Genomic DNA, 24,992 nt, shown 5'->3' on the forward strand with positions numbered 1-24,992 from the left:
ACACGATTAATTTAATGTGGTAGTAATGCATTGAAAAAAATTAAGAGACTGTCATCCTATGAAAAACAACCCCACAGTTCATGTGGGCAAGCAACATATTATAACATAGCTTTGTTTTCATCGAGACGTCGTATCATTGGATCATTCACTGATTAACCAGTTATGCCTGTGCAATCTAGAATCAGTTTTCACAGTGTGTCAGTGAGGGGTTGTTTCTCACTGAGATTATCATCTTGTATTGGACTCTATTATATTTCAAAATCTTCGGATTATTTTTCAAACAACAGATTGCACTTCGCTGCCGTAACAGCCCCTTCCATATAAATCACTGATTGATTGCGTAACAACATGAGTGAATAGATTAATGAACCACACACATGGCAATGATACTTACAAAGTAAAATAAATAATTTAAAAATAGTGAGAATAAAAATCCCTGGTGATTCATCGTGAGTGGGAGATAACGATAGAGGGACGGGAAGATAGTGAGAGACAGACAAAAGACATAGCGGGGAGGTGGGCGGAGTGGGATGAGGTCACTTCCACCTTGAAGCAAAGCTTCCATAACCACACGCGCACACACACATCCACACACACTATAACATGCAATTTATATCTCTCCCTTTACTGACCTGCCTCCCTGGTTAATTTCTTGTGTGGTGCTGTCAGCGGGATCATTTTTTACTGGGTCCCATACACACTTGGACACACGTGACTGTGGCTCTGAGGTAGACATGCACAGGATGGAGACCTTGGGCTTCGGCATCCTGCAACACGCTAGGAGTCAGTTACATAATAATGAATTCTGTCATTTAATTACCCAAAAGCTGCATCAAGGCAAATTCACAGTGATAATGTGTATTAAAAAAAAAAGGGCTCGGGAAGGCTTCAAAATACATTCAAATCTGCAGAGAAATGATGCTTTACTCCTGATGTGACTTGGTTTTGTTTCTGTCCTCATTCCCTTGATTTTTTTTTTTAAAGGCAAAACTGTGAATAATACACTCTGGAGGAAAACTTTTTTTTATTATTATTATTATTAACTGGCTTACTGGATGTACTGGAGTACGTGGTAGCACTAACAGTATCTACTGTACCTCAACTAACTACATAAAATGCTAAAGTGTGTCACTCAGCAATGGTTTTTTGAAAGTATTTTACCAGGATACAATAGGTCAAATTTTACCATTTTCTAATTCAGTGGTTTTACAGGGACTGTAATTTCTAATGGGCACTTTACAGAATGAACCATGTTCCATATCAGAATCAGAATCAGTTGATTGGCCAGGTATGTTTACACATACAAGGAATTTGACTCCAGTTGTTACTTCACTCTCAGTTAAAGGATATATAGCCCACATTTATTATGTGAGGACTGAAAAAAGATGTTCTAAAAACACTCATCTTCATTGGCTTGTTTATGTGTGTCCAGAAATTTTGAAACAACAATGGGCAGTACACCAAAAATGAAAAGTAACACTCTCACTCGGTCAACCTGCATTCTGCAAGAGTAGGTGGCACACTGTTCACATTTTCACTATTTCTAAACTTGTAAAAAAAAAAGAAGAGCGGATGTTGTGCAGTTAGGCTAGTTACCATGGCAGCTCTCATTCTTTGTTTTTGTGTAGTCTGGAGCCACTGAAGCTTTAGGTTTCATTGCTACAGTTATCAATAGAAATTCTGCTGAATGGTCACATTACATCAGAAGAGAAAGAAGTCTAAAGCCTTTGTCTTTGTTAATAGTATTTCAATTCTACTGTAATGTATGCATCTTCATTATGTTAATGAGGTTGTTATGTAGCCATTACCAACTTTGTTTTTGTTGTTGTCATGTTTATTACCTGGAAAAAGGCACTCACTACATTTACTGTGGTTTTTTTCATAAAATAAACTGTACACAACAAACAGTCGCTCACAGGTCATGGTCATGGAAAGGTTATCAGATAAGCAGGTTACATATAGAACAATAAATGTGTTTGTATTTACCTCGAGAAATGCATTCAAAGCACGCCAGTGATACATTTAGTAATTCTGTAAAATTGAAAGTAGGCTTTGAGTAGTTGTGTCAGTACCTGTTGGTAAAATACAGAAAATGTTAAAAAGGTGTCAAACATTTTGTGAGTAAACCTCTAGGAGCAATGAGGAAAAACACATTTCAGTGTAAGGATGTTTTTAACCACTTTCTTAGACTGTGTTTCAAATAAAAAATATTAAAAAGAAACATGAATTAGTTAATATTTTACAGTTCAATGGAAAATACAAGTGCCTGGCTGATAGAAAAAAGGAGGAAACAGATGCAAACATGCTCGGTGAGTACAAAATCAATAGCGTCACATTCATTAATCAATATTCATTTAAGTTGTCTCAACAGGTTTGTGATCACGTGGATGTCATATACAAAATTTAAAAAAAGCTCAAAACTTATTTGTGTTCGACATTAATGACAATCTTAGTATGCCTGTATTGAATGTATGCCTGTGTTGTTTCACAATTAAGAAAATGGTGCAATAATTACTTCTACTATGCATGAGCAGTGCAAAATATGAATGAAAGCTGTACATCTCAAACATTATTACAGCTGTAAATCCAAGGTTTCAAGTTAGTTTATGTCAATTAACAGTTAAAGGTTTAGTTTTAATAACCATGCACTGTGAATAGGGTTGTTATTTTCATAAGATCTGCAGCAGTTTTGATCTCAGGCTACATATTCAAAGCCACATTTGATGTAGGAATAGTTGTACATGTCATCTAGGTAAGTACTCACTTTGTCTATTGATCCTGAAAAGAAAAAAAAAAAAAAGAAAAAAAACTCCCACGCTCCAGACATTAAACGTTGAAGTCCCTTTGTAGTGGCCTGTAGGGCTAAAAATAGCCACCACAGCACATGATGAAAAACGTGACGATCGATAATGTTTCTGAAGATGAATGGCATAGCTCTCTGGCTGTCCTGCCCATATTGTTTAAAAAAAAATAAGATACAGCATGAACAGATGGTCATTGCCCAAGTGTCTCCTAAGAACCTCAAGGGCTGAAAGACAACTGAGCTGAACAAGACAGCTCCTGTAGAAATGAAAGTTCTTAAGTAGCTCATTTTACAGCAACATCCATAATGAGGTATTTTAATACAGCCTCTTTTCAGTTTTATTTGTTTTTTGGCAACGCATTTTCTTCCCATAGCTATGGCACGACGACTGAATTTCTCGGGAGTGGTTCCAATCTAAGCACAGGAAACAGAAAGGCACATTTCTTGACATCTCAAAGGGCCGTGCACTCTAACTGTGACTCAGTCTGAGTATCTTTCACTCTCTCTGTCTCTACACTCCTTGTCTGTGGCTGTAGTGTTCCTCCATTCAATACCTAATCGTTCTCGCTGTCTTTGGCCTGGGCTGGTATGAACCCATTTAACTTGGTGCGCTCCGTCAAGTACTGTGACAGGTTTGTCAGACTTGTGTTTCCCTCTTTCCTTTCTCTGGTTTCCTCATCTGGATCCTCATCTTCTTCTTCCTCCGTCCTCTCCTCCCCCAGCATGACACTGCCATTGTTTATGCCTACACTGGTCCGTCGAGCATCTTCAGGAATGTTCCTCCGCAGCTCACGGGTCTTGTTGCGCCTAGCCAGCTTGGTGAGGGATCCGAAACGAAGGTTGAAGAGATTCTCCTCCGAGGAAGATGCTGTTTGTGGTGTTTGCTCGCTCCCCTGGTGGTCGTACAGCTCACAGGCGCCCTTCAGCCTCAGGTTGTTGAGTTTGGTGTCGATGCTCTCCTGGGAGGAAGTCTTGAAACGGCCAGCATCCAGGCTGGCGAACATGGCCCGTTTCTCCGGTGACAGCATGTCGAGGGAGTGAGCACGTTGCTCCAGGCCCAGCTGACGGCGCTCCATGCTGCGGATGGTGGCGGCCCTCTGGAGTTTGTCATGGATCTCAACACTCAGACGCCGCCGCGTTTCACGGAACTCTGCTCGTACGTTTGCCTTCCACTCAGCTGCATGAGCTTTAAACTCCCCGACCTGTGACAACAGTGCCATACAAAGAGGGTCAGGAGAGAATTAGAAAAGAATATGGATTTGGTCCAGAGCAGTAACCTACAGGGAACTGTCAGTATGGTTGAAAAATAGAATGTCACAAATATTTACCATTGGGTCTTAAAAAGGTAAGTTCACAGTTCACAAATATAATCACTAAAGTGTCACTATTTAAGCCTTTTTATGGTCCCATTGCCATTAATTCACCGTGCGAGCAGCTGGATGAGTGAGATCCTGAGATCATATCTGACTTGAAATTACAGTATGTGCTTGTGGCCGAATCTCAGTGGTTTAGACCAATCAGCATCCTATAAAGGCGTACTGGCGAATTTAGTCCGTGATAGACAAAGTTAGACAGATGGTTCAGCCAATCACCTGCCAAGTATTTTTTTTTTTTTTTAAACATCCTCAGCATCAGGTTTGACATTTACTATATTGGATCATTTAAAAAATATATATATTTTAAACTAAAAGATAGTGATCAGTTATAAAAATTACACTTTTGTAAAAACAGGAAACTACTTTTACATGCTTTTTTTACTCTAGAGGATGAATATGTGACTGTCTGTCTGGCATCTTGAACATATCAAGCAGCAGAACCTCCAGAAAAGGTCTACACATCAATTGATAATACAAATAAGAGAGTAAACAGAAGGGGCCACTGAGGCAGTGATTGAGTGACATTTTATTTTCTACTTTTCTAATATAATTCTGACCGGTGTAATGAACCCCACCTCCTCTTTGGTCTTTTTAGACAGCACTCGCAGCCAGTCTCCAATCATGCTGAGGATGGCCGCAAAGTACGCTAAACCCACAAGGATCCAGAACCACACCAGAGGTTTGTACCACTTCATGTAATCGATCCTACGGTTTCCACCTGGAGAGAGAAGGAAAAATATGGTCTGAAAAAAGTTACGATTGTTCAGCAAAACAGAACACGGTGACAATTCAGACAGCTCTACCTGCCACATAGTCTCCTATTCCCACCGTAGTGAGCGTGATCACTACAAAGTAGATGGCCTCCAGTGTGCTCCAGCCTTCGATGTGTTTGAAGATGACAGCAGGGATGGTGACGAAGACAATGCAGCCAGCCAGGATGAAGAGGATGGCGGACGTCACTCTTATCTTTGTCTGGCTGATCTGTTTGTGTTTTTGCTGAGAAAACCAAATTGGAGATGCTATTAGAACTAATATAAGCAATACAAAAGATCATATATGATGCAATGAAACAAAGTGGATATACGTTCAAATGTGATATGATTGAATTGTGAAGAAAAACAACAACAACTAATATTTGGAATAATACTTGAATGCAACAGGTCCAAGACCCACAAAGAACCACAACACACAAACAAAGAAAAAACAATACACTGTAATACTTGTAACTCACCCGGAATATCTTCTCAACTCTAAAGATGCTTTTCACAAAGATGGTCCCCAGCTGGTCTCCAATCCCCGCCAACAAGAAGCCAAAGAGTGGGATGCCAAATATGGCATAAAGGATGCAAAAGATTTTCCCGCCTTCCGTGCTTGGAGCTATGTTTCCATAACCTGTCAAAACATGGGAAGCAGGATGAGAAGATGGGGGAAGAAAAATAGTGAAGAAAATGAGTGAAGAAACATGACATTAAGGATAAGAAAAACAAAGACACAAAGCAGGGCAGAGAAGATGACAAGCAGAAGACAATCAAGACTTGCTTATGCAACATAATCAATTGCAGCCCTTATGTAATACCTTAGTTTCTGGAGTAGAGGTCTGTCTTAAATAAGCTCTTACAGAGACAATAATGAGGTTCCCTTTAGAGATAATTACATTAATAGTGACCCTATGGTGACAAACAATGAAGTACACAATAAAAAAGGGAAACAGGACACACAGCAGATTTTACTCAATTCCTCACATTTCAACTGATCTTCCACATCGAGCAAAGATGTCCCACAAATATTCCTCATAGATTTGTATTTAAACTAATTTCAGCATGTCTGATGAATATAATTTGTATGTATATTTCAATTCAGTGCTGGATGATTCTGCATTGTAACTTCTGATACTTCAAAATAATTATTTTTCTGGAAAGTGAAGTAAATGGAATCACCAGTAAATGCTACAGTTAATTAAATCTCTGGAGTACACGGTAATAACCGGTCGTGGACACTATGTTTTTCCAGCCACTTAAATGACGGTATATGCACTCATTAGAGAGAATAGACATTTTAATACGCAGTTATGGCTCCTAAATGGAACGATATCTCCTTTGTCTCCTTTGATGGAAACTTCCAGGCAGCCAAAGTTTTTTTTCCACTTGTTGTACTTGTTGGGACCAAATTGCTTCTAAGACTGTTACAAATGATTCTGATTACTTGAAAGTAATGGGAGACGAGTGAGTTCAAAATGAATTTTGATACTTCAGCACATATAAGTCCTTTATTGGCCATTGTGTTGATGTGCCAACAGATGGTATTAGAGTATCAAAGAGGGTATAATTAAAAACCTTTACCGATGGTTGTGATGACAGTTCCAGCGAAGAAGAAGGCACTGCCCAGGTCCCAGTAACTGGAATTGTACGATGTGTCTCCAATAGGCCTCACTCCTGCGCTCACAGCATCTATGGCATGCTGGAAAAAGGAACATGTCTAAATTATAATGATCAGACCCACTCTGGAACAGACAAAAAAAACAGCCTTGCCAAAACATTTAACAGCACCTGGATCCAAATTTCCCATTGAATTCCTACAAACAGGACTATTCAGGGCCATGATTGAATGCCAACTCAGCAGATGGCAGCAGAACACACGTGCTTTGATTTCACTGTAAAAAGTCCTGATGGTGTGAACAGAGTGAGTAATTAACCCACCTCCTCCCAATGTTTCTGTGTACGAGAGTCTGTTACATGCGTTCATGTGTGACCCCTGCCAATGGTTGTGAAACTCGGGATAGATCAAGTGTGACTATCTCCAACAATGAAGACAGAATGAAAGAGGATAAGTAAAAAGCCCTGAGATGGTCCTGAAAATGGGGGAGGGGAATGTGAGGTTGAATGGGAGTTGAATTATTCCTATAAGGCTAAGAACACAGGCAGGGCAGCTACGTGGACTGAGTTACAATTAACTGAATCACTTCAGAGTTATTGTATCTCAGTTGGAGGTTTTTTTCACATTCTGCTTTTGTTTTATAAAACTGCAATTATAACAAAACAACACAAGCGTTGATTATCTTATTAACAAACAGTTTGCCTACATTGATTATGGCATCTACATAGTTTTAGCCATTTTGCTCAACCCATATCCAGAGCAGGAACCTTTTTGGCATAAAAATTTAAAGTTATCCTGTAATTTACAGATAATTATCTAATCTGGTCTACATTAGAAAGAAAATAGACGAGAGCACTGTCATTGATTTTTGCAGGCTCTTGTGGGGGCTTCTCAGTATGGCCCCCACATTGATAACATCCTTCCCCCCAGAATGCATCATAATGACTCTCACTATTCCTGTGGACATCTGTGCACAAAAATGTTGCATAAAATGTGTTCAAATTATTCAGCATTTGGCTCATCACATTGAGCTGTTTCTCCACTCTCCCCAATTTGCATGTTTTTACAGTTCCCATAGACTAAATCCACACAGACTTTCATTTTCAGTTCAGAGTCCTTTATCGGCCTTTTCTTCATGGTCAGCCTTTTTCTTTAGTCCCTCAGCTTTTCTTCATCCCCAGCTTGTGTCTGCAAAACATTTACTGCATCATTATTCTCACTGATCGCCTCCTGCGCTCTATTATGTCAACATGAAAAGTTAATCTAGTGTCTTGTCTTCTTTCTAATTTCCTTGTTTATGGGCATTTTATGAGAGAAGCATTTATTTTTCTTGTCTATATAGAAATAGTAGAATAGCAGCACAGAATTTTGCCTCTTCTGCTGACATGAAAGTCGCTGTGAGGAATGTCTTTGGTAAGGAACAGCTTGAGCGTCTTTCACCAACATTCCTGGGGGATTTAATGTCTATAATGTAGCATTTCATTCAGAGCAACCCCCCCAATCCATTCATGTAAGCTCTCAGTGGGATGCACATCCGGATAATAAAATATGTATTAACTCTCGTGACATACATTTCAAAGCAGAAAGAGTGCAGGACCACTTCTAAACACATCGCTGCACATGCCTACTCATAATCTCGCATGCAATTACCTCAGCTCCATCAGCCCCCTAATGAGACTGATTCTTGGACCTAAAATTAGCCAATTACAATAATGCCATTTCATAGGTTTTAGCAGACACAGCTACTTTATGGTGCCATATCAAAGTGGTAATTATATAATAAACCCCAAATAACCTAATTCTGGAGTCAAGGGGGAGCTATAAATAGCTGCATAATGTATCTGAATACTTTATGAGGGGATTTATTTTTGTCTCGTGCCTTTTTCACAGCCAAGTTCATGCTGCATTAGAGAAGTGAAAAATCCTCTTGCACACGCACTTGTGAGGCACGAGGATGGTAACTTTGTGTTGCAGCACGTTAATTAGCGAGACAAATGTTGTTTTTGTTTGACACATCATGCTCGCTTCTAATTCCGATGAAGAATAAATGCACAGACAGTTTTGCAGACACACAATCGCCACCGAGTGCTCGTGATGGGCTCTTGACGTGCTAATGTGTCCAATTCTCCACTGCAGGATCATGAGAGAGCAGATAAACCCACTGCAGATTTTTATCCTCTCTGTGGATCTTTCTAGCCCACAGCAGGTGACGGCAGTGATCCAACCAGCATGGCGCCTCAATCTCTCCTTGACTCAACCTAATTGGGATACAGTGCCAAGCACTGTCCTCTGCAGTACCTCCACCATCACTAATATCTATAGCTTCACCGTGACCACCTTGAAGCCTTAAAGCTTATTGTCACACTGGAGGTACATCACAAAAAAGGCTGGTGTGACTTTTTCAGGACTAATAGGAGCAATAAGACGATGATAAATTGACAGGAAACAACCCTAAAGTTTCAAGGAGAAAGGGATTTTCAAAAGAAAAGAAGCGAAGTGGAGTGCAAAAAAAGTAGTACAATCTTTAGTATTTTTCCGACTTGCATCTGCATGTTCCTGAGGAGCCAATCCCTCACTACTCAGTGTAGCATTTTAATAAAGCAGTCTAGTCTCTTGATAGTGATTCTCTCGAACAAATATGAATCCAACTGTGTTCCATTTGTTTAATAGAAAATCAAGTCATCTGTGCTGTTAAGAATGATGACAGTGTTGGTTGCATGTCCTGATGTAGTTCTACAGCAGGTAGTTCAGCGAAAACAAAATAATAGATAAGTGACTCTTCAATACACAAGGCTTGCCTCGTGTCAATAACAGTGTGGCTTCCACATCATGCCACAGCGTGAGTCATCCAAACGACACCAGGAAAGACAATTAGGTCCGCTGTCGTTGTGGGTGCACAGTGGGTGTGTGCACAGACATGTGGAGGTCAACAGACGTGCATGGACACACACTCACACCTATTAGGTCAACACACGCTGTGTAGTGAGCTTTAACAAGAGTTTGCGACGTAACATATCGCCTCCTTCCGTCTCAGGCGCACGCTGCTGCCATTTGTCTGTCAACTCCTCCACCAGACAATTTGACAACAGTGAGTCGCCACTGCTGTGTCCCCACTGAGGATCTTTGGCTGAGTGACAGCCTTGACTCAGCATGAACAGACCGATAACGGAACCTGTTGGAGGACCAGACAGACCCTTTGATGGAGTACTTGTGAAGCAGCATTGCCTGAAGTCATTTTCTTGAGCTGGCAGAAAGAAATTGCATCATTTGTCAGCTTGAGCTTCACACAAGGCTTCATATTCATTATTTGTGTAACACTTAGTTTAGGAATACCAGAACGATGATTTACAGAGATTGTTTGACATTTTTGGAAATATACCAATTCATTTTCTAAATGGGACTTAATGTAGCTAAGAAAATATCATATCACTATCATATCTGTACAGTGATTATGAAACTACCACCAGTCAGCACAGCTTAGCATAAAGACTGGAAATTTGAATCTGAACATTTGTCCAGGAGACTCTCTTGTCTGTGATTCAGCTGCTGCTACCAGTCCTTCTGCTCCAAGCTGCAGGAGATGTGGGACTGCTGGCCTGTGCGATGAATAATTGATTCCCTCCGGACCCCAGGCACACCATGATAAAGGTTTTAATTTCCACACTCATCCTTAGGAAATACTGTCAGTGATTTTTACAAACTCATGATAGTGCTTTTGTGGCTCAAAGGTTGAGAACCGTGAGGAAAGAAAAAAAAGAAGATGTCCACTGTGTAAGAATAAAAGAACAGCGGTGGGTGTGGAGAAAGAAGATGAAACAGATCGGTAGTCCAATATTCAGTGGAGCAGTGTTGAAGATGTTAACATCACACAGAGCCATTGTAGTGGAAAGTAGAGCACACCAAACACCATTTGTTTGGCTCTCTTTGGGGTTATTTCTAGTGAATCAAGAGAATGTGAGGGGCCCACTTTGGCACTAACGCGAGTCTTGTTTACTATTCTCAAACCACATGAGAGAAAAAAAATGGAAAGCACATTATTCCTAAAAGGTCCTTTTTGCTCTCCTGACATCTGTAGCACATGCTCACAGCTATTTGCAGAGCTCTTTTGAGCTATGCTAATTAGATATTCCTGTAGATATTTTGACTCTTGTTATTGGTCCAGAATGTTTCTTTCTTTTCTTCTATAAAATTAACATACAGGAGTGTTTGATCAATCGTAGTTCCACTTTTTCACTGCAACCCCCTCACAAATCAAACTTTTTTTCTCCGCCAACTGCACACCGGCACATCTCAAATCATTTTCCAATCCTGCTTCCAGTTGTACATGTCAGCATGATGTAGTGACCTTAAATCTCGACCCATAATTCACTGTGTGATGCCAGAGAGCAGTGTGAAGAAATGCCTTACACTGTGTTATAACGCAGCTGACAGCATCAAAAGACATTGTAAAATGCGATAGGAATAGTTCTTCTTGGCGCTCTGCTTGTTTACTGGTCCGGTGCACACAAGTATTTACAAGCTGTGTCGGTGTGATGGGGAAGACTGTGAGGACAGCACACTCCATGTCAGTTTAAATCAAACAATATGTCACAGTTTTATGGGTCACAGTATCAGTTATGTTTTTAACAACAAGTAATTGTGTCCAGGTTCATATACAAGATATTTAACTTCAATTAATTGACCCCTATGGATGCTGTATTTCATTTTATAAACTACAATGGACTTTGATGGGGTTTCATGTAAAATTTTACATATTGAAATGTCTGCATTTCTAAAATGTTGCTGGATCTTTAACAAGATTTTTGTTAAAACAGAAGCAACATCACACAGAAGAACTTGGCTTTGAATGTCTTTTACCGTTGCTGTTGTAGCCTTGAGCTTGTTTCCTTATTTAAAATGTGTGGGTGTTGTTAAAGCCGCACTCTGGAATTTGATACTGCTAATACATTTATTATAGAGGGTTTAGGTATTCAGATACAACTTAGCTATTTCTCAAAACAACTCATTATCTATAATAAGTCGATTACTCTCATTGCGATTTCTGTACACATGAATTTAACAACAAAAAATTAGCATAGACCTGTGAATACAACATGAAGGTCATGATGACTGACCTTATTGTCCATGAGGATAAACTTATTTGCTATTTTCTCCATGATTACTTTTATGAACTCTTCTGTATCTCTGCGGTAACCCTGAAGGTGTTGTGGTTCTGACTCAAGGATGGACCTGTCGAGAACTGGTGCCGCGTCTTCTCATGATGTTTTAGACCCTGTATAAGAAATGTATTGTCTTGGCAACGCTACTGGAAGAAACCTAATCAAACTGCTATTAAGAATGTTTTTAAATTAACATTAATAGTTTAAAAACAGTTTTTAGTGAAGGAGTTGTGACTGAGTTCAATATAAGGCAAGTCAAATCTCAACTGGTTGCCTTGGATCTAGTGAGTAGATGGATGCTGCTCACTCACTTGCATAGATATGTGGATAGTAAGTGTTTGTTTTTTTGTTTTGTTTTTTAAAGGTAGGCTACGCGTAGTCCACTCTCTTGAAAGCAGAGGATGTTGTAGTCGTTGAATGTAGTCAGATTTGGGATGACTGTTGAGAAGCTGACTACAACACCTAAAAATATCCTGGTTGAGTGTCTCTTTTGTGGAGCGACATAACCAAAACTACTCCAACCTCAACACTTACAAAAAGTTTTAAGGACTTAACTAGCTTTTCTGGGCTTTCAAACATCACATTTGAATGAAACTGGCTAAGGTTATGGTTACTAATATTCATAATCAATACACAAGAATTTATGGTTACATAGCTGAAAACTGCTGCACACGTTACAAACCCTGAAATTGCAACTGAGCCGAAACGCAATACAAAGCTCCATTAAGCTGAGGGCAGCCCCAGATTCAGGTGATAATTCACCGTAGATTCATCACTATGAGTGACCCCTTTCACATTGTCTTTTGTTATATTGTTCATATAAAAATATACTGATTGTAAGTTGCTTTAAGTTGTATTTGTCATTTATACAAATAATCTAAATTAGAGCAATTTTAAACTCATTATTAGATTCTCTATTTTGACTTCAAGGCTTAATTTGCTGAAGGACAACCTGAACATGAAAGGAAGTTACAATCAATCCTTAAAAGATCATGTGACTAGCTAATGAAACTCATAATCGTCATCTATAAAACTGTTGCACTAAAAGTCAGTCCTCTGACTTTCTGCCCTTATCTATCCAGTGAGCAGACTGGCACTCAGCATTGTTTATCAGATCCTTTTCATTTAATTATCCTCCTACAAGATAATCTGTTGATGATAAATGCATCACGTACATTATACGGTTCCAAAGCTGTCAAAACAGCTGGGAGAATAAAACAAGAACATGAATTCTCATCTCCACTTCCAAGCACTCACCTTGATGATGCCATCCAGCTCATCAGGAGTAACACACGGGTGTCTTTCCAGGAAGGAAGCCTTCTCCAGGGTGATGCTGGTCTTCCGGTTGCTCTCAAACGGCTGTTCCAGAGCCTTGAACGCCAGGCCTCCACAAACCAGGTAGAGGACGACCACGATGAACACAGCCAGCACCGTCTTCCACTTCATCACCGAGTGGAGCGCTGCGATCGAGCCGTCGCAGCTGGCGTCCATGCTGGCCACCACGCTGGCGGAGCGGGAGGAGATGGACAGACGTGGCAGGGGACAGTGACCATTGGTCTTTGGGTCGCAGCCCATGGGGTTCTGCATGGTGGCCACACTTGCCTGGACTATGCTTGACTTCACCATGCCAGACTGGGCCTTTTTGGGAGGGACCAAATTGGTCTGGACCGCCACTAGGAAAGAAGGGGAGAAGGAAGAGAAGCCCGGATTAATTAAAGTTTTGTTTACCTTTTTATTGGAGGGTACCAAAACAGAAACAGTAACTTTATAACCAATCGGTTCCAAATTAAGTTAATATATAAGTTCAATTACAGTAATATCTCCCACAAATACGTTTTCTTATGACCTACACTTCACATCTAAAAACAGGGGCACATTGGTTTATGCAAACATAAACACAAGCTCATTACAGCTATTTTAAACCTATTACCTCCTGTATAAAGTTTTAAAAAGCAGTTTCCTACTCTTACACTTGCTTATTAACAAAGCTATTAGGGAAAAAATGCTCGTTATCCAGCCTACTGCTCTGCCAGAGCTCAACTGCAGCAAGACTCTCTGTCCCCTCAACATGTCTGCCGTCATGAGAATATATTTTGGATTCTACACACTGAGATGGCTCTTGTGAAAAGCCCACACCCCCGCAGCTCCTGCCTTAATCACTAAAGCAGAAAGAGTGTCAATAGATGTCATTAATGACAAATCTGGAAAAACTGAATCAGCAGCCTTAATTAAATGACTGCCTGAAGATTACTCCGATGTACAGAACACAGTAAGATAAGCAGTTACAAAATATTTAAAAGACACACCACTGAAACCCTTACAGTGTTGTTAGGTGGAGGTGAATTGTGAGTTCATCTCTTTGCAGACAAGCAGGATTCCATTTTTGAGTAGACTATAATTGAGGGAGAAGTGCCACTTTCACGCATTGTCTTCTGGGAAGGTTTTATAATAAATGCATGTGTGCTGGAGCAGGTCCACCATGAAGCAAAGAGCATCAAGGAGGCCGCCAAATTTAGATTCCCTTTATGTATATAAAGCATTGTATAAGCTTTTCAGAGCGCCGGTCCTCACCCCTCACGCCCCCACTTCTCTCAGATGGGAGCGCATGGAGAGCCTCTGAGCCGTGGGCGGAGCCTATTGTATAATGATGCAACCCCTCAAAGGTGGGAATGAGACTTGAATCTGGTTGAGGGTGGGGGCCACTTTTTGTTTCATGGGATAGTTCACTCATGGGATATGGTAAACAAAATGTACACACACATCACCCTGATGAGTCAAGGACGTCCAGGAAGTGTCTGATCTAGCAGCTATGAATCTTGTTAGTTAATCAATCTTAGAAACGGGGGCTAAACAATCACTTTCAATTTACACTAGGCTATATGGCTCCTAGGGCGGTGGCAGGTTATTTTTAGAACATGAAATGAATTAGAAAATTAAGACTGCAGCGAAACAGTTGAAAGGCTATGATCAGTATCTCATGTTGTATTTGGTGTAGATGTTTTTATGGATGCAGTAAAACATCTACTGGTAAATGAATTGCAAATTAAATCAAGTCCCTAACTAGTCTTATTGAAATGTTAACTGGGTTTCATTTCATCTTGTGAGTGAGTGAAATTGGATAAATGAGATATGCAGCAGGGCAGCTATAGGAAAGAAAGTCACTTCAGTCCATTTGAGTGAACAAAAAAACAGTTATCAGGATAAGAATATAAATCTATTATGTCTTTTAAAGCACAAAGTCAAAAGCAAAACTAATGAACATAATTTGGTTTGCATATCAAATTTCTGAGGCTGTGAGCCATTAATGTGAAATCCTTTTTCAAACCACTGAAACAGCTTCACATTGATTTTTGCAAATTAAATAAGGCCTGAGTGGAAAGCAGTGCCTTTTATCTGATAGGAGCTGATGCTCTCTGTCAGCCCTCACTCTGTGCTTCCAGTGTGTCTGGCTAAAGCAGAGGACACGTTCACAGGAGAGTCAGGTCCATAAAAGGGATGCTCCTCACTTAGCTCAGCTGCAAAAAGAATGAAAAACATATGCGGCTGAAGGGGATGAGTTTGGTGATGAAATGTTGCATCTTCAACATTCACCACAGGACTGAGGGCAGTGTGTAACTTGTGTCTGTCAAAATTTCAGCATGGCAGCTCCCATATCGCGTGTAAGCATTATTTACCCACTGATGAACACAACCCAAAACTAGTCATAGTAAACATAAAGGGAATCTTTGGGTCGGCTCAGGTCGGCTCTTCTCTCAGTTATTCCCTGAAGCACAGGACAGGTTGCAGGCGTTTTATTCACCAGCTGAGACCCAAAATCACGTATGAAGTCAGCCTGAATAAAAAGTAGAGAAGGCTTCCGCAAAATTAATTTCAAAATAAAACTTTACTGCTGACGTAAATACCAGCATACAGAACATAGCAATTTAAATCAAATTTAGAACACCTCATTTCAAGAGAGACTGGACATCAAACAGGCAGTCTGTAAGATTTTTTGGGGGGAGGAATAGAAGAGAACTCATGAGAATAAGGCAAAGCTTTGTGAAGGTAAATGTCTTAGGCAACATAGCCTACCTTTATTTTGACAACTCGGACGGTGTCACACTGAGTATTTCCGGCAGCCTGAAGTTGTTGAAGCTCTGTTTGCAGCAGCGCTGCCTCGCACAACCGAGCACACGGAGGAGGGAGACTAGAAATACCCAAACCGCTTTGGCTTGTATCGAGGGTCTTTGTGTAGTAAATAAACAAATAAGAGGAATCTCTCAAATAAATAAATAAAAAATAATAATGAATAAGATATTGCGTAAAACTTAAAATCGGTGAATGTAGCCTACTGTGATTGTGTTTCAGATTTCACCATATTTGTAACACCATATATTTAAGAGTGTTTTGAAATGACAAAGCCTATAAGTAAAGTTATGACACAGTAAGAAAGCCGGAGATACCAACCTTGTTCTGGATCCCAGTTCACTTGTTTCCTCGGGGTTTCTATTGGAAATTTCATCTCTGCTTTTGTTCTCAATCAAAACGTTGGTAAATTCATTCAGCGCCAATGTAGAAACACAGGAATACAGAAAAATCACAATAAATTCCTCTTCCTCATCTTCGGCACATCCTCTTTTCGTGGAGGTGGATGTAAATCGCACAGCTGAATAAACGCATCGCGAAACCGCATTGTCTGCCTTTCTTGTAGCCTACCCCCTCCTTTTTTCTTCACGTCGTTTGGACGCTTGGTGTTCGGCGGACAGACTGAGATACTTATGACACCTTTCACTGAGCTGTTGCAACACTTGGTGGTCCAAACCACATCCCATCTCACACTCAAACACATATACTAATGATCATGCCCAGAATTTTACACCCGCAGTGTGTCCAACCAAACAACTTTACGCACACGTTACACTGGCAGCAAGAACAACGGGGAGGGATGCTCTCCTCCTATTAATTCCCAAAAGCGCACTATTCCACCTGTCTTTACTGTAAATAGGCACCAAGCTTTGCATCAGCTACATTTCCACTAATAAATCTAATCCGTTTTTCAATACTCACTCTTATATTTTGTCCTCAAAACAGGATTATCTTCTCATCGTTTGGCAACCGGCGACTGAGCACATGGCGCAGGACGGCAAGTCAGAAATGTACACCAAATCAGCGGCAGACTTAAACCATTACATCATTCACATATGAGGAACAGTGTATTATTTATGAACTTGGATAGTTACGGAAACGTCACCTTCTCCATCCAGTCAGAACCCCTAAAAAGTCAGTTGATAAGGCAGCCCATCCAGGGGAAACAGGCCAAACTAAACGGTTTTAGGAAATAATAAGTAAAACATATGTGACTTTGCATTTGTCTAAAAGGAAATGTAGCTAAATGGTCAGAGTTTTCAAGTTAGGTTGGGCAATAGTTAAAAGAGCATACACTTGTTTTTGCCATCGTCCTGCATTATTTACGTTAGTTTAATGAGTTTCCTAATGGATTCAATAAATAAAAACAGAAATAACAGGAAGATGAGGCAAAACTAAAATGACTTCAAAATATTGGACACCTGTTAAACACATCAATCACTGCTGTAGGCTACTTTGGAATAATTGCAGGAATGAAACACTTGCTGCTGTTTTTTGTTCCACCTGTGCCTTTCCTGCTGTGAGTGTTTGAGAATTACCAGACCAAAACTCAGTTTTAACTCAGGCTATTTAGACAACAAAATGACATGTAAAGTCAGTGTTTTCAATTTATTTATCAAAACATTTTGTTTTACTCTGGGATAACCGAATTGTGTTTAAGTTTAACAACAATGTTTAAACTGCCAGTTTCAGGTTGCCTTTCACAGTAGCTTATTTTAACATTCTTTTGTTGGCAGATGACGCAAGGGGTTAAAAGGTCTATCAAACAATAAAAGGAACATAGCATAATTAACAATATGATGCTGACAGAATGTTCCTATGACCAACATTTACTTAGCTGAATCATAATTTATAACTGATGCATTGTGTTTTCCCACATTGGCCAGTTTTTCATACTCTCATGTTACTGAAAACGAGGCCACTGAGGGTTGTGGTTTCCATGATAACAGCACACTATTGTCAATTTTTGTTGCAGTAATAAAAAAGATAAGCTACCACTAATATCATGTATGGTGCCGCTAATGGGGATTTAGGACCCTGGTAAGCATGGATAAAACTGAACTTGAATTACTAACCATAGTTATAGCCACATACAGTGCATCTGGAAAGTATTCACAGCGCTTCACTTTTTACACATTTTGTTATGTTACAGCCTTATTCCAAAATGGATTAAATTCATTTTTTTCCTCAAAATTCTACATGCAATATCCCATAATGACAAAGTGAAAATAATTTGTTTAAAATTTTTGCAAATCTATTAAAAATAAAGAACGAAAATATAACACGTACATAAGTATTCACAGCCTTTGCTCAATACTTTGTTGAAGCACCTTTGGCAGAAATTACAGCCTCGAGTCTTTTTGAGTATGATGCTAAAAGCTTGGCACACCTATTCTTGGGCAGTTTCTCCCATTCTTCTTTGCAGGACCTCTCAAGCTCCATCAGGTTGGATGGGGGGGCGTCGGTGCACAGCCATTTTCAGATCTCTCCAGAGATGTTCAATCGGGTTCAAGTCTGGGCTCTGCCTGGGCCTTTCAAAGACATTCGCAGAGTTGTCCTGAAGCCATTCCTTTGTTATCTTGGCTGTGTGCTTCAGGTCGTTGTCCTGTTGGAAGATGAACCTTCGCCCCAGTCTGAGGTCCAGAGTGCTCTGGAGAAGGTTTTCATCAAGGATGTCTCTGTACATTGCTGCATTCATCTTTCCCTCCATCCTGACTAGTCTCCCAGTTCCTGCCACTGAAAAACATCCCCACAGCATGATGTTGCCACCGCCATGCTTCACTGTAGAGATGGTATTGGCCAGGTGATGAGCGGTGCCTGGTTTCCTCCAAACATGACGCTTGGCATTCAGGCCAAAGAGTTCAATCTTTGTTTCATCAGACCAGAGAATTTAGTTTCTCATGGTCTGACAGTCCTTCAGGTGCCTTTTGGTAAACTCCAGGTGGGCTGTCATGTGCCTTTTACTGAGGAGTGGCTTCCGTCCGGCCGCTCTACCATACAGGCCTGCTTGGTGGAGTGCTGCAGAGATTGGTTTGTGCTCTGACATGCACTGTCAACTGTGGGACCTTATATAGACGGTGTGTGTCTTTCCAAATCATGTCCAATCAACTGAATTTACCACAGGTGGACTCCAATCAAGTTGTAGAAACATCTCAAGGATGATCAGTGGAAACAGGATGCACCTGAGCTCAATTTTGAGTGTAATGGCAAAGGCTGTGAATACTTATGTACATGTGATTTTTTTGTTTGTTTTGTTTTTGATTTTTAATGGATTTGCAAAAATTTCAAAAAAATCTATTTCACATTGTCATTATGGGGTATTGTGTGTCGAATTTTGAGAGAAAAAATGAATTTAATCCATTTTGGAATAAGGCTGTAACATAACAAAATGTGGAAAAAGTGAAGCGCTGTGAATACTTTCCGGATGCACTGTAGAGATCATCACTAAGTCTTGGCTGAGAATTATCTCAACTGGCACAGTGCGGGTAACAACACACGCAGTACAGGCCTTTTTCACATGGGACATTTTTAAATGTAACAGTGTGAAAGCAGGTGTCAGTAATCAAATTGATAATGGATGTAGTTCCTTTGGTTTCAGGGTCCTGGTTTTGTCCACGCTCGCTGTTACTGCTATGGCTTACAAACCCAGGAATGGAGCCATTGTTGATGATATTAAATAGCACCTGTCCTTTTTCTACTATGATAAGATGAATCAAACGGCCAATAATTAGTGGGAATTGTCCACAATATGTCTCAAAGAGCAGTAATGCTCAATTCAACACTGGAATGAGAAATTTGACATCCTCTTTTATCTCTACACAGTTGTCCATAAGTCCCATTTTGTCGTGACAAAATGAAATTCCAGTAATAGTTGTTCTAATATTTTCTTTTATAGGTGCTGGATGGGAATTGGACATTTGATTCAGATAGCACCTGCAAAGCATGACTCACAGTACATCTATGGCTGATGCAAAAATAAACACCAAATATTTTCTGCTATTTTCAGAATATGTGCTGTATACTATTCATGTTTAATGCACGCCAAACATTTTGACTTGCTCTACTGCATTTTAGCGAATTCTGAGTTAAATACCTCTTCTAATGACATTATTTTCTTCTTCATTTTTCCCCTGATAAGAGGGAGTGTGTCCGTTTGTCCTTGTTTTAAGGCGTGTCTTTTCCTCACGCAATAACGCGATGACGTAGACGATCATAGCAACCAGCATGGCGACGGGGGAAGCGTCACTTCGCTCCTCATCTGCTTAAGCGACAATAGGTTGTTACGTTCCTTGATCTTTGTTAACATGTTTACAGTCAAGTACACTGAAGTTTCCGGATGTGTCCGAGCTCTGCCGTCGCTGTCCCGGAATATTTGTGTGGAAAATGGGATACGCTGAGTGTAACGCGACCATGGACTCGAGAATAGGTATGCAAATACTATTAGCACGGGCTATAGCTGTGTTGCTAATAAAGTAATCGGCAGAAGGGAAGCGCCTTCAATTTGTGCTTAGTTAGCGACCGAAAGATAAACTCCTGCTGACTGTGAACACTCACTAATGTGGCTTCAGATTTGCCAAGACAATAGCCACTGCTCACACGGCTTTGTACTCGAGACTTAAGTTGAAATTGAAATCTGAAACCATGTCATACGATGCTTCAGTTAAAGTCAGGATAGCATCACATACTTGGTGTTTTGTTGTTGTTGTTGTTGTTTTTAGGTCATAACATTCATAGATACCCCCCCCCCCCCCCCCAACATATTTTATGCATCCATGTTCGTTTTAGGGAGCGTATCATCTGGACTGGGGTGCAGCCCTGGTACGAGAGAGCAGACTTTGAAAAGTAGCCGTAAGTGTTGACATGTGCTCATGAGCGTGGGTCATTTGTTGGATAAAGAGCTTCGTGTCATATAATGTACTGTGTGTTTTGTCTTGTGTTTTTAGCTTTCTGTCCGCGCTCCTCCAGCAAGTTGACACAATCCATCATTAAAGACCACATGGTGTCTCATTACAAAAAGGTTTACTCCGCTAAAGGTGAGCAGGCAGGCATACATTATGATCCTGACAGTGACATGATACTGAAGTGTTTAAGCCATGTACTTGTGATACATAATAATATATATATATATATATAAATATATATATTTTTGTACTTTGCTCCACAGCTGCCATTGATGTCTCTGTCCCCAAAAGCTTGCTACATAGTGTGAAGTGTGAGTATCCAAATATTATAAGATATTAAAATCAGCTTGCATTTCAAGGCATATTACATGCTCTCTCTCTCTCTCTCTCTCTCTCTCTCTCTCTCTCTCTCTCTCTCTCTCTATATATATATATATATATATATATATATGCACTAGTTGCACTAGTAGTCAGGAAGACATGCATTATGGAACAGACAGAGGCCAGTAATGCAACGCAGTGACCCATCACACTTGAGTACAGGATGCAACTCACCCTCATCTTCATCTCTAATGGCGATCATATTCTCCTCTTATGACTGCAACCACGTTCGCTCTATTGACCCATACGTAGTCCACAGCTGAGTGCAGTAAATCTTCGCCTTGTATCTCGAGAGCACCCAGTGTATCCAGAAAAATCAAGTGAATCACAAGGCCATTTGAGGAAATGTCAAAAACTAAATGACTGTAAATTACATTATTAGTTTACAGAACCACCCGTGGATGCTTTGAATAGGTGCATTTAGTAGTTCAAAAAAAAGAAAAGAAAAAGCAATTAAAATAAACTGCGTTGTTACCACAGTGCAGAGTAGTACATTATCTGTGCCTTTTCCCATTTTTAATACCTGCTTCCAGACAATGACCAGATCAGGCAGGAACGGCTGAGGAAAGGCGGTCGTCCTCAGTCGGCTCACTCGCTCTCCCAAAGCAACAGCGGAACCTCCTGCTCTTCATCCCAGGTAAGAAAACAAGGCACAGTCACTGATGTGTTTAGTCGGTGCTTTATGTAATGCTGAAATATCCCAAAGAAAATTCAGTACTCATTTTATGCCTGATAGAGAAAACTGCATTATTACAAGTATTTTGAAATTCCACATGACTTGCCATTCAGACTTTCTCATTTCAATATCATCTCATTAACTCATTTGCCTTTCAGAGTAGATTATCTGTGCAGTATGATGACAGTCCTTACCTCTGCTCGAGGAGCTCCATGCTGTCCAGCCCAAGGTTCAGCACCACCTTTAACGCCAAGGAGATTGTTTATCCATCGTATAAAGGCGGTTCTCATCACGCCCGCCCAGCGTCGGAAAGGAAGTACCGGAGCTCAGAGGCAGCTTTGCAGAGAAAGCAGTCAGCATGTTCACTGTTGGCTTCGGGGGAACAGGGTTGCTACAAGACCTTCCAGGACCCTGTGCAGAAGACATACAGCGGAGACTTGCTCCAGAAACACTCACAGCACTTTACAGACGACAAACCGTTCACTCCGAAGACCCTGAAATCAGATAAGAGCTCATACCTGTCCAAATATCGCTACTACAGAGCACCACAAAGGAAACCAACTCAGGACTGCAGTTACTCAAGACTGATGCGACAGGAGACATATCATGGAAGGTACTTAACTTAACTTGGTCTCAATGAGTCTTGCAATAGAGATGTGTCTTAAAAAAAAAATAAGTAACTTGAATTATATTTTTTTCATGCAGCACAAAAAACAAGGAATACACGCAGGAGTTTGATGAGCCATCTCAGGTAATTTTGAGAATTTTCTCAGATTGTTGAGGCATTTTTTTTAATTTTTTTTTTACAATCATGACAAATTGTGATATCATAGTGATGTCTTCAAAGTTGCCTTCTGAGACAAATTGTGGCTCAGGGTGAGTAATTGCTCAGACCAAACGGAAGAATTGCACACAAGCTACAGTATGTTTTACAGGAATTCGTTACAGAGCATGAGTGGTCCGAGGATGAGTTCAACGGCACATATCTATCGTCATCAAGACAACAAAGTCGAACAACCAAGAGCAGAGACCGTTGTTTCTTTGACTCCTCACCCAGGTGAAATCATGAAGTGGAAGTAGTGCACTTCTTTTTATACATAATGTCATAACTTGTGTATTTTCTTGGATAAAATTGAAAAATAACCTCTGTCTCGTCTTCCAGGATCCCATTAGAACGTGAGAAATCTCCCAACACGAGGGGTGTATCTGCAGAGTATGTTGTCTCTGATAATGTCTAATATCCATACAGCTTTTAATTGGTTATAAAAAAAAAAAAATTGTGTAAAGATTTGTCACTGTGAGTGGGAAAACAATCCAGAGTAATGCATTCTATATTAAATGAATGACTTGCATCTGTTTTTTAATAGGGAAGAAGAATTAATGTACCTGGAATTCATTTCTGCTGTAACAGAAGACATCTTGTCCAGGGGTCACATCTCCGACAGGTATTTTTCCTCTTTTTTTTTTCCCCGGCCTATTTTAAATTAGCTACTTGAAATGTTAACATGCTATGCCATGTTAGAGTGCAGATGTGCAGTTATTACTGGATATACTAGATGCTTTTTTTGATAGCTTGCGGATAGCTATTTTGCATGCGTTTCATAATTGAGAATCCTTTTTGTCCACTGCAAGGGTCCTCGACCGGGTGATAAAGCAACATATTGACATGAATCTGCATCAACTTGACGTGGTCAGTATATGACGTGTGATGTGGTGAAGAAGTCTTGTTTACAGGTTTTGAACTTCTTCTCATGCACCTGATGCGTTGCTTGGTTTCAGGGTAAAATGCACCACCTTCTGGAAGTGCTGCGTAAAGACTTTGAGGAGCCAACCAACACATCCGCCTCCAGCACACGGACGGACAAAAAGGAGACTGATCTGCTCGATAGAATCCTACCACATCTGGAATCAGGGCCGAAACAAGTAAACACCGAAGAACACCATGACCTGTCTCCTTATGTGTCACTGATTAAATACGGCGATTCGCCAGATTTGACCGATCCCTTATTGGCTTCCACACCGTTATGCTCTCCCGGAGAAACTACTTTTCCAACTAGAACAAATGAAAACGACGAGGAGGGTGACAATGAGGAAAAGGGCTCTCCTTTGCTCAGTGAGCGTGTCACCCCTAACACAGGAACCAGCGAAGAGGACTTCCATCTGGCGGACGTAACTGCAACAAATGACGTCGGCAATGAAAAGCATGAACCCAGCTCCGCAACCGGTGATCAGGACCAAGCTGACACCAGTTACGATGGCCAATCGAAAGAGCTCGAGGACCTGGGGAGAAATCTGTCCGAGTCGTTGCACGTGTCCGACGCACACTGTGAAAACGGAGAGACCGACAGTGAGCAACTTACAAAGACCGTTGCTTCTGTCAGTGATGATGAGTTCTAACTTTGCTGTATTCAGGGATTGAATGCCCTTTGATATTTTTCTTACCAAGTGAGTGTTGTTCCAGAGAGAAATACATGTTTTACAATTCTGAGAGTATAGTTTTGTAAAAGAAAAAATGATTTCACACTGGTTGTGTTTTCCACATTTTACAAGCACCACAAAAGAACTGTTGTTTTTTTTTTTTTTCCTCCAGAAAAGCACAATGAAAATGTTACAGAAGACTTAAATGTCTTGTTCGAGATTATTTCAAATGGGTCCGTACTTGACCCGTAGTGGTTGAGCTGTAATTGACCTCTAGAGGTATGACACCTTTTTTGCTCTTTGGGAAATATCATGATTTGCAGTGTAGATGGGTGGTTTCCTTTAGTTTGAGTGGATTGTCACGTCAGTTTTAAGTATGATGTAGCTGAACTTGACATGTCCAGAGTTCTAGATAACAAGAAGAAGAAAAAAATAATATTTGGTGTGTTTGACTTGAGAAATGCCTCGGACATGTAGCTTTTAGGAGTTGACTGTCACCAGAAAGTGTCTTTATAATTGCAATAAATTTTCTATTCTTCTGTTTCCTTGAACGCTTGAATGCAGTTACAAAGATTATATTACAAATTCATTGAGCCTTCGACCAGCAGCAGCAAATATCACACACGTTATTACCACGTTTGATCGCGACTTGGGACACTTTCGCAGACAAATAGAGGAGCCTCTAATCATTGCACAATAATACGTGTTTACGACTGCGGCTGTCGAGTGCGCTGTTAAAGGTAAACAAGATAGGTCCGTGGCCAGCAGTTCCTGACAGCT

At 40.4% G+C, this 24,992-nt stretch overlaps 2 protein-coding genes across 5 annotated transcripts; one reads left to right on the forward strand and one right to left on the reverse strand.

The window, feature by feature from the left end:
- Nucleotides 1-22,196, reverse strand: kcnk10b (potassium channel, subfamily K, member 10b). Of its 4 annotated transcripts, none has more exons than XM_069707140.1 (8): nucleotides 21,989-22,196; nucleotides 21,642-21,739; nucleotides 12,969-13,384; nucleotides 6,519-6,636; nucleotides 5,411-5,571; nucleotides 4,983-5,175; nucleotides 4,755-4,897; nucleotides 1-4,005 (listed from the first exon to the last, which is right to left on the reverse strand). In XM_069707140.1, the coding sequence occupies exons 3-8, from the start codon at nucleotides 13,335-13,337 to the stop codon at nucleotides 3,358-3,360; spliced, it is 1,632 nt and encodes a 543-aa protein (XP_069563241.1). In that variant the 5' UTR covers nucleotides 13,338-13,384; nucleotides 21,642-21,739; nucleotides 21,989-22,196; the 3' UTR covers nucleotides 1-3,357. The 4 variants fall into 4 exon arrangements, with proteins under 4 accessions (XP_069563241.1, XP_069563240.1, XP_069563239.1 ...); XM_069707139.1 differs by having other exon boundaries at nucleotides 21,642-21,744; XM_069707138.1 differs by lacking the exons at nucleotides 21,642-21,739; nucleotides 21,989-22,196 and adding an exon at nucleotides 16,758-16,848.
- Nucleotides 20,072-24,753, forward strand: spata7 (spermatogenesis associated 7). The gene is made up of 12 exons (XM_069707136.1): nucleotides 20,072-20,262; nucleotides 20,622-20,684; nucleotides 20,780-20,869; nucleotides 21,001-21,048; nucleotides 21,652-21,755; nucleotides 21,953-22,407; nucleotides 22,500-22,545; nucleotides 22,730-22,851; nucleotides 22,957-23,007; nucleotides 23,162-23,239; nucleotides 23,427-23,484; nucleotides 23,574-24,753. The coding sequence occupies exons 1-12, from the start codon at nucleotides 20,220-20,222 to the stop codon at nucleotides 24,189-24,191; spliced, it is 1,776 nt and encodes a 591-aa protein (XP_069563237.1). The 5' UTR covers nucleotides 20,072-20,219; the 3' UTR covers nucleotides 24,192-24,753.
- The last annotated feature ends 239 nt before the right edge of the window (nucleotides 24,754-24,992 follow it).

This window comes from Brachyistius frenatus, unplaced genomic scaffold, assembly GCF_029030835.1.
Source record: "Brachyistius frenatus isolate BFR_SWC_R1_liver_20210118 unplaced genomic scaffold, ASM2903083v1 Contig_67, whole genome shotgun sequence".
Lineage (NCBI taxonomy): Eukaryota > Metazoa > Chordata > Actinopteri > Embiotocidae > Brachyistius > Brachyistius frenatus.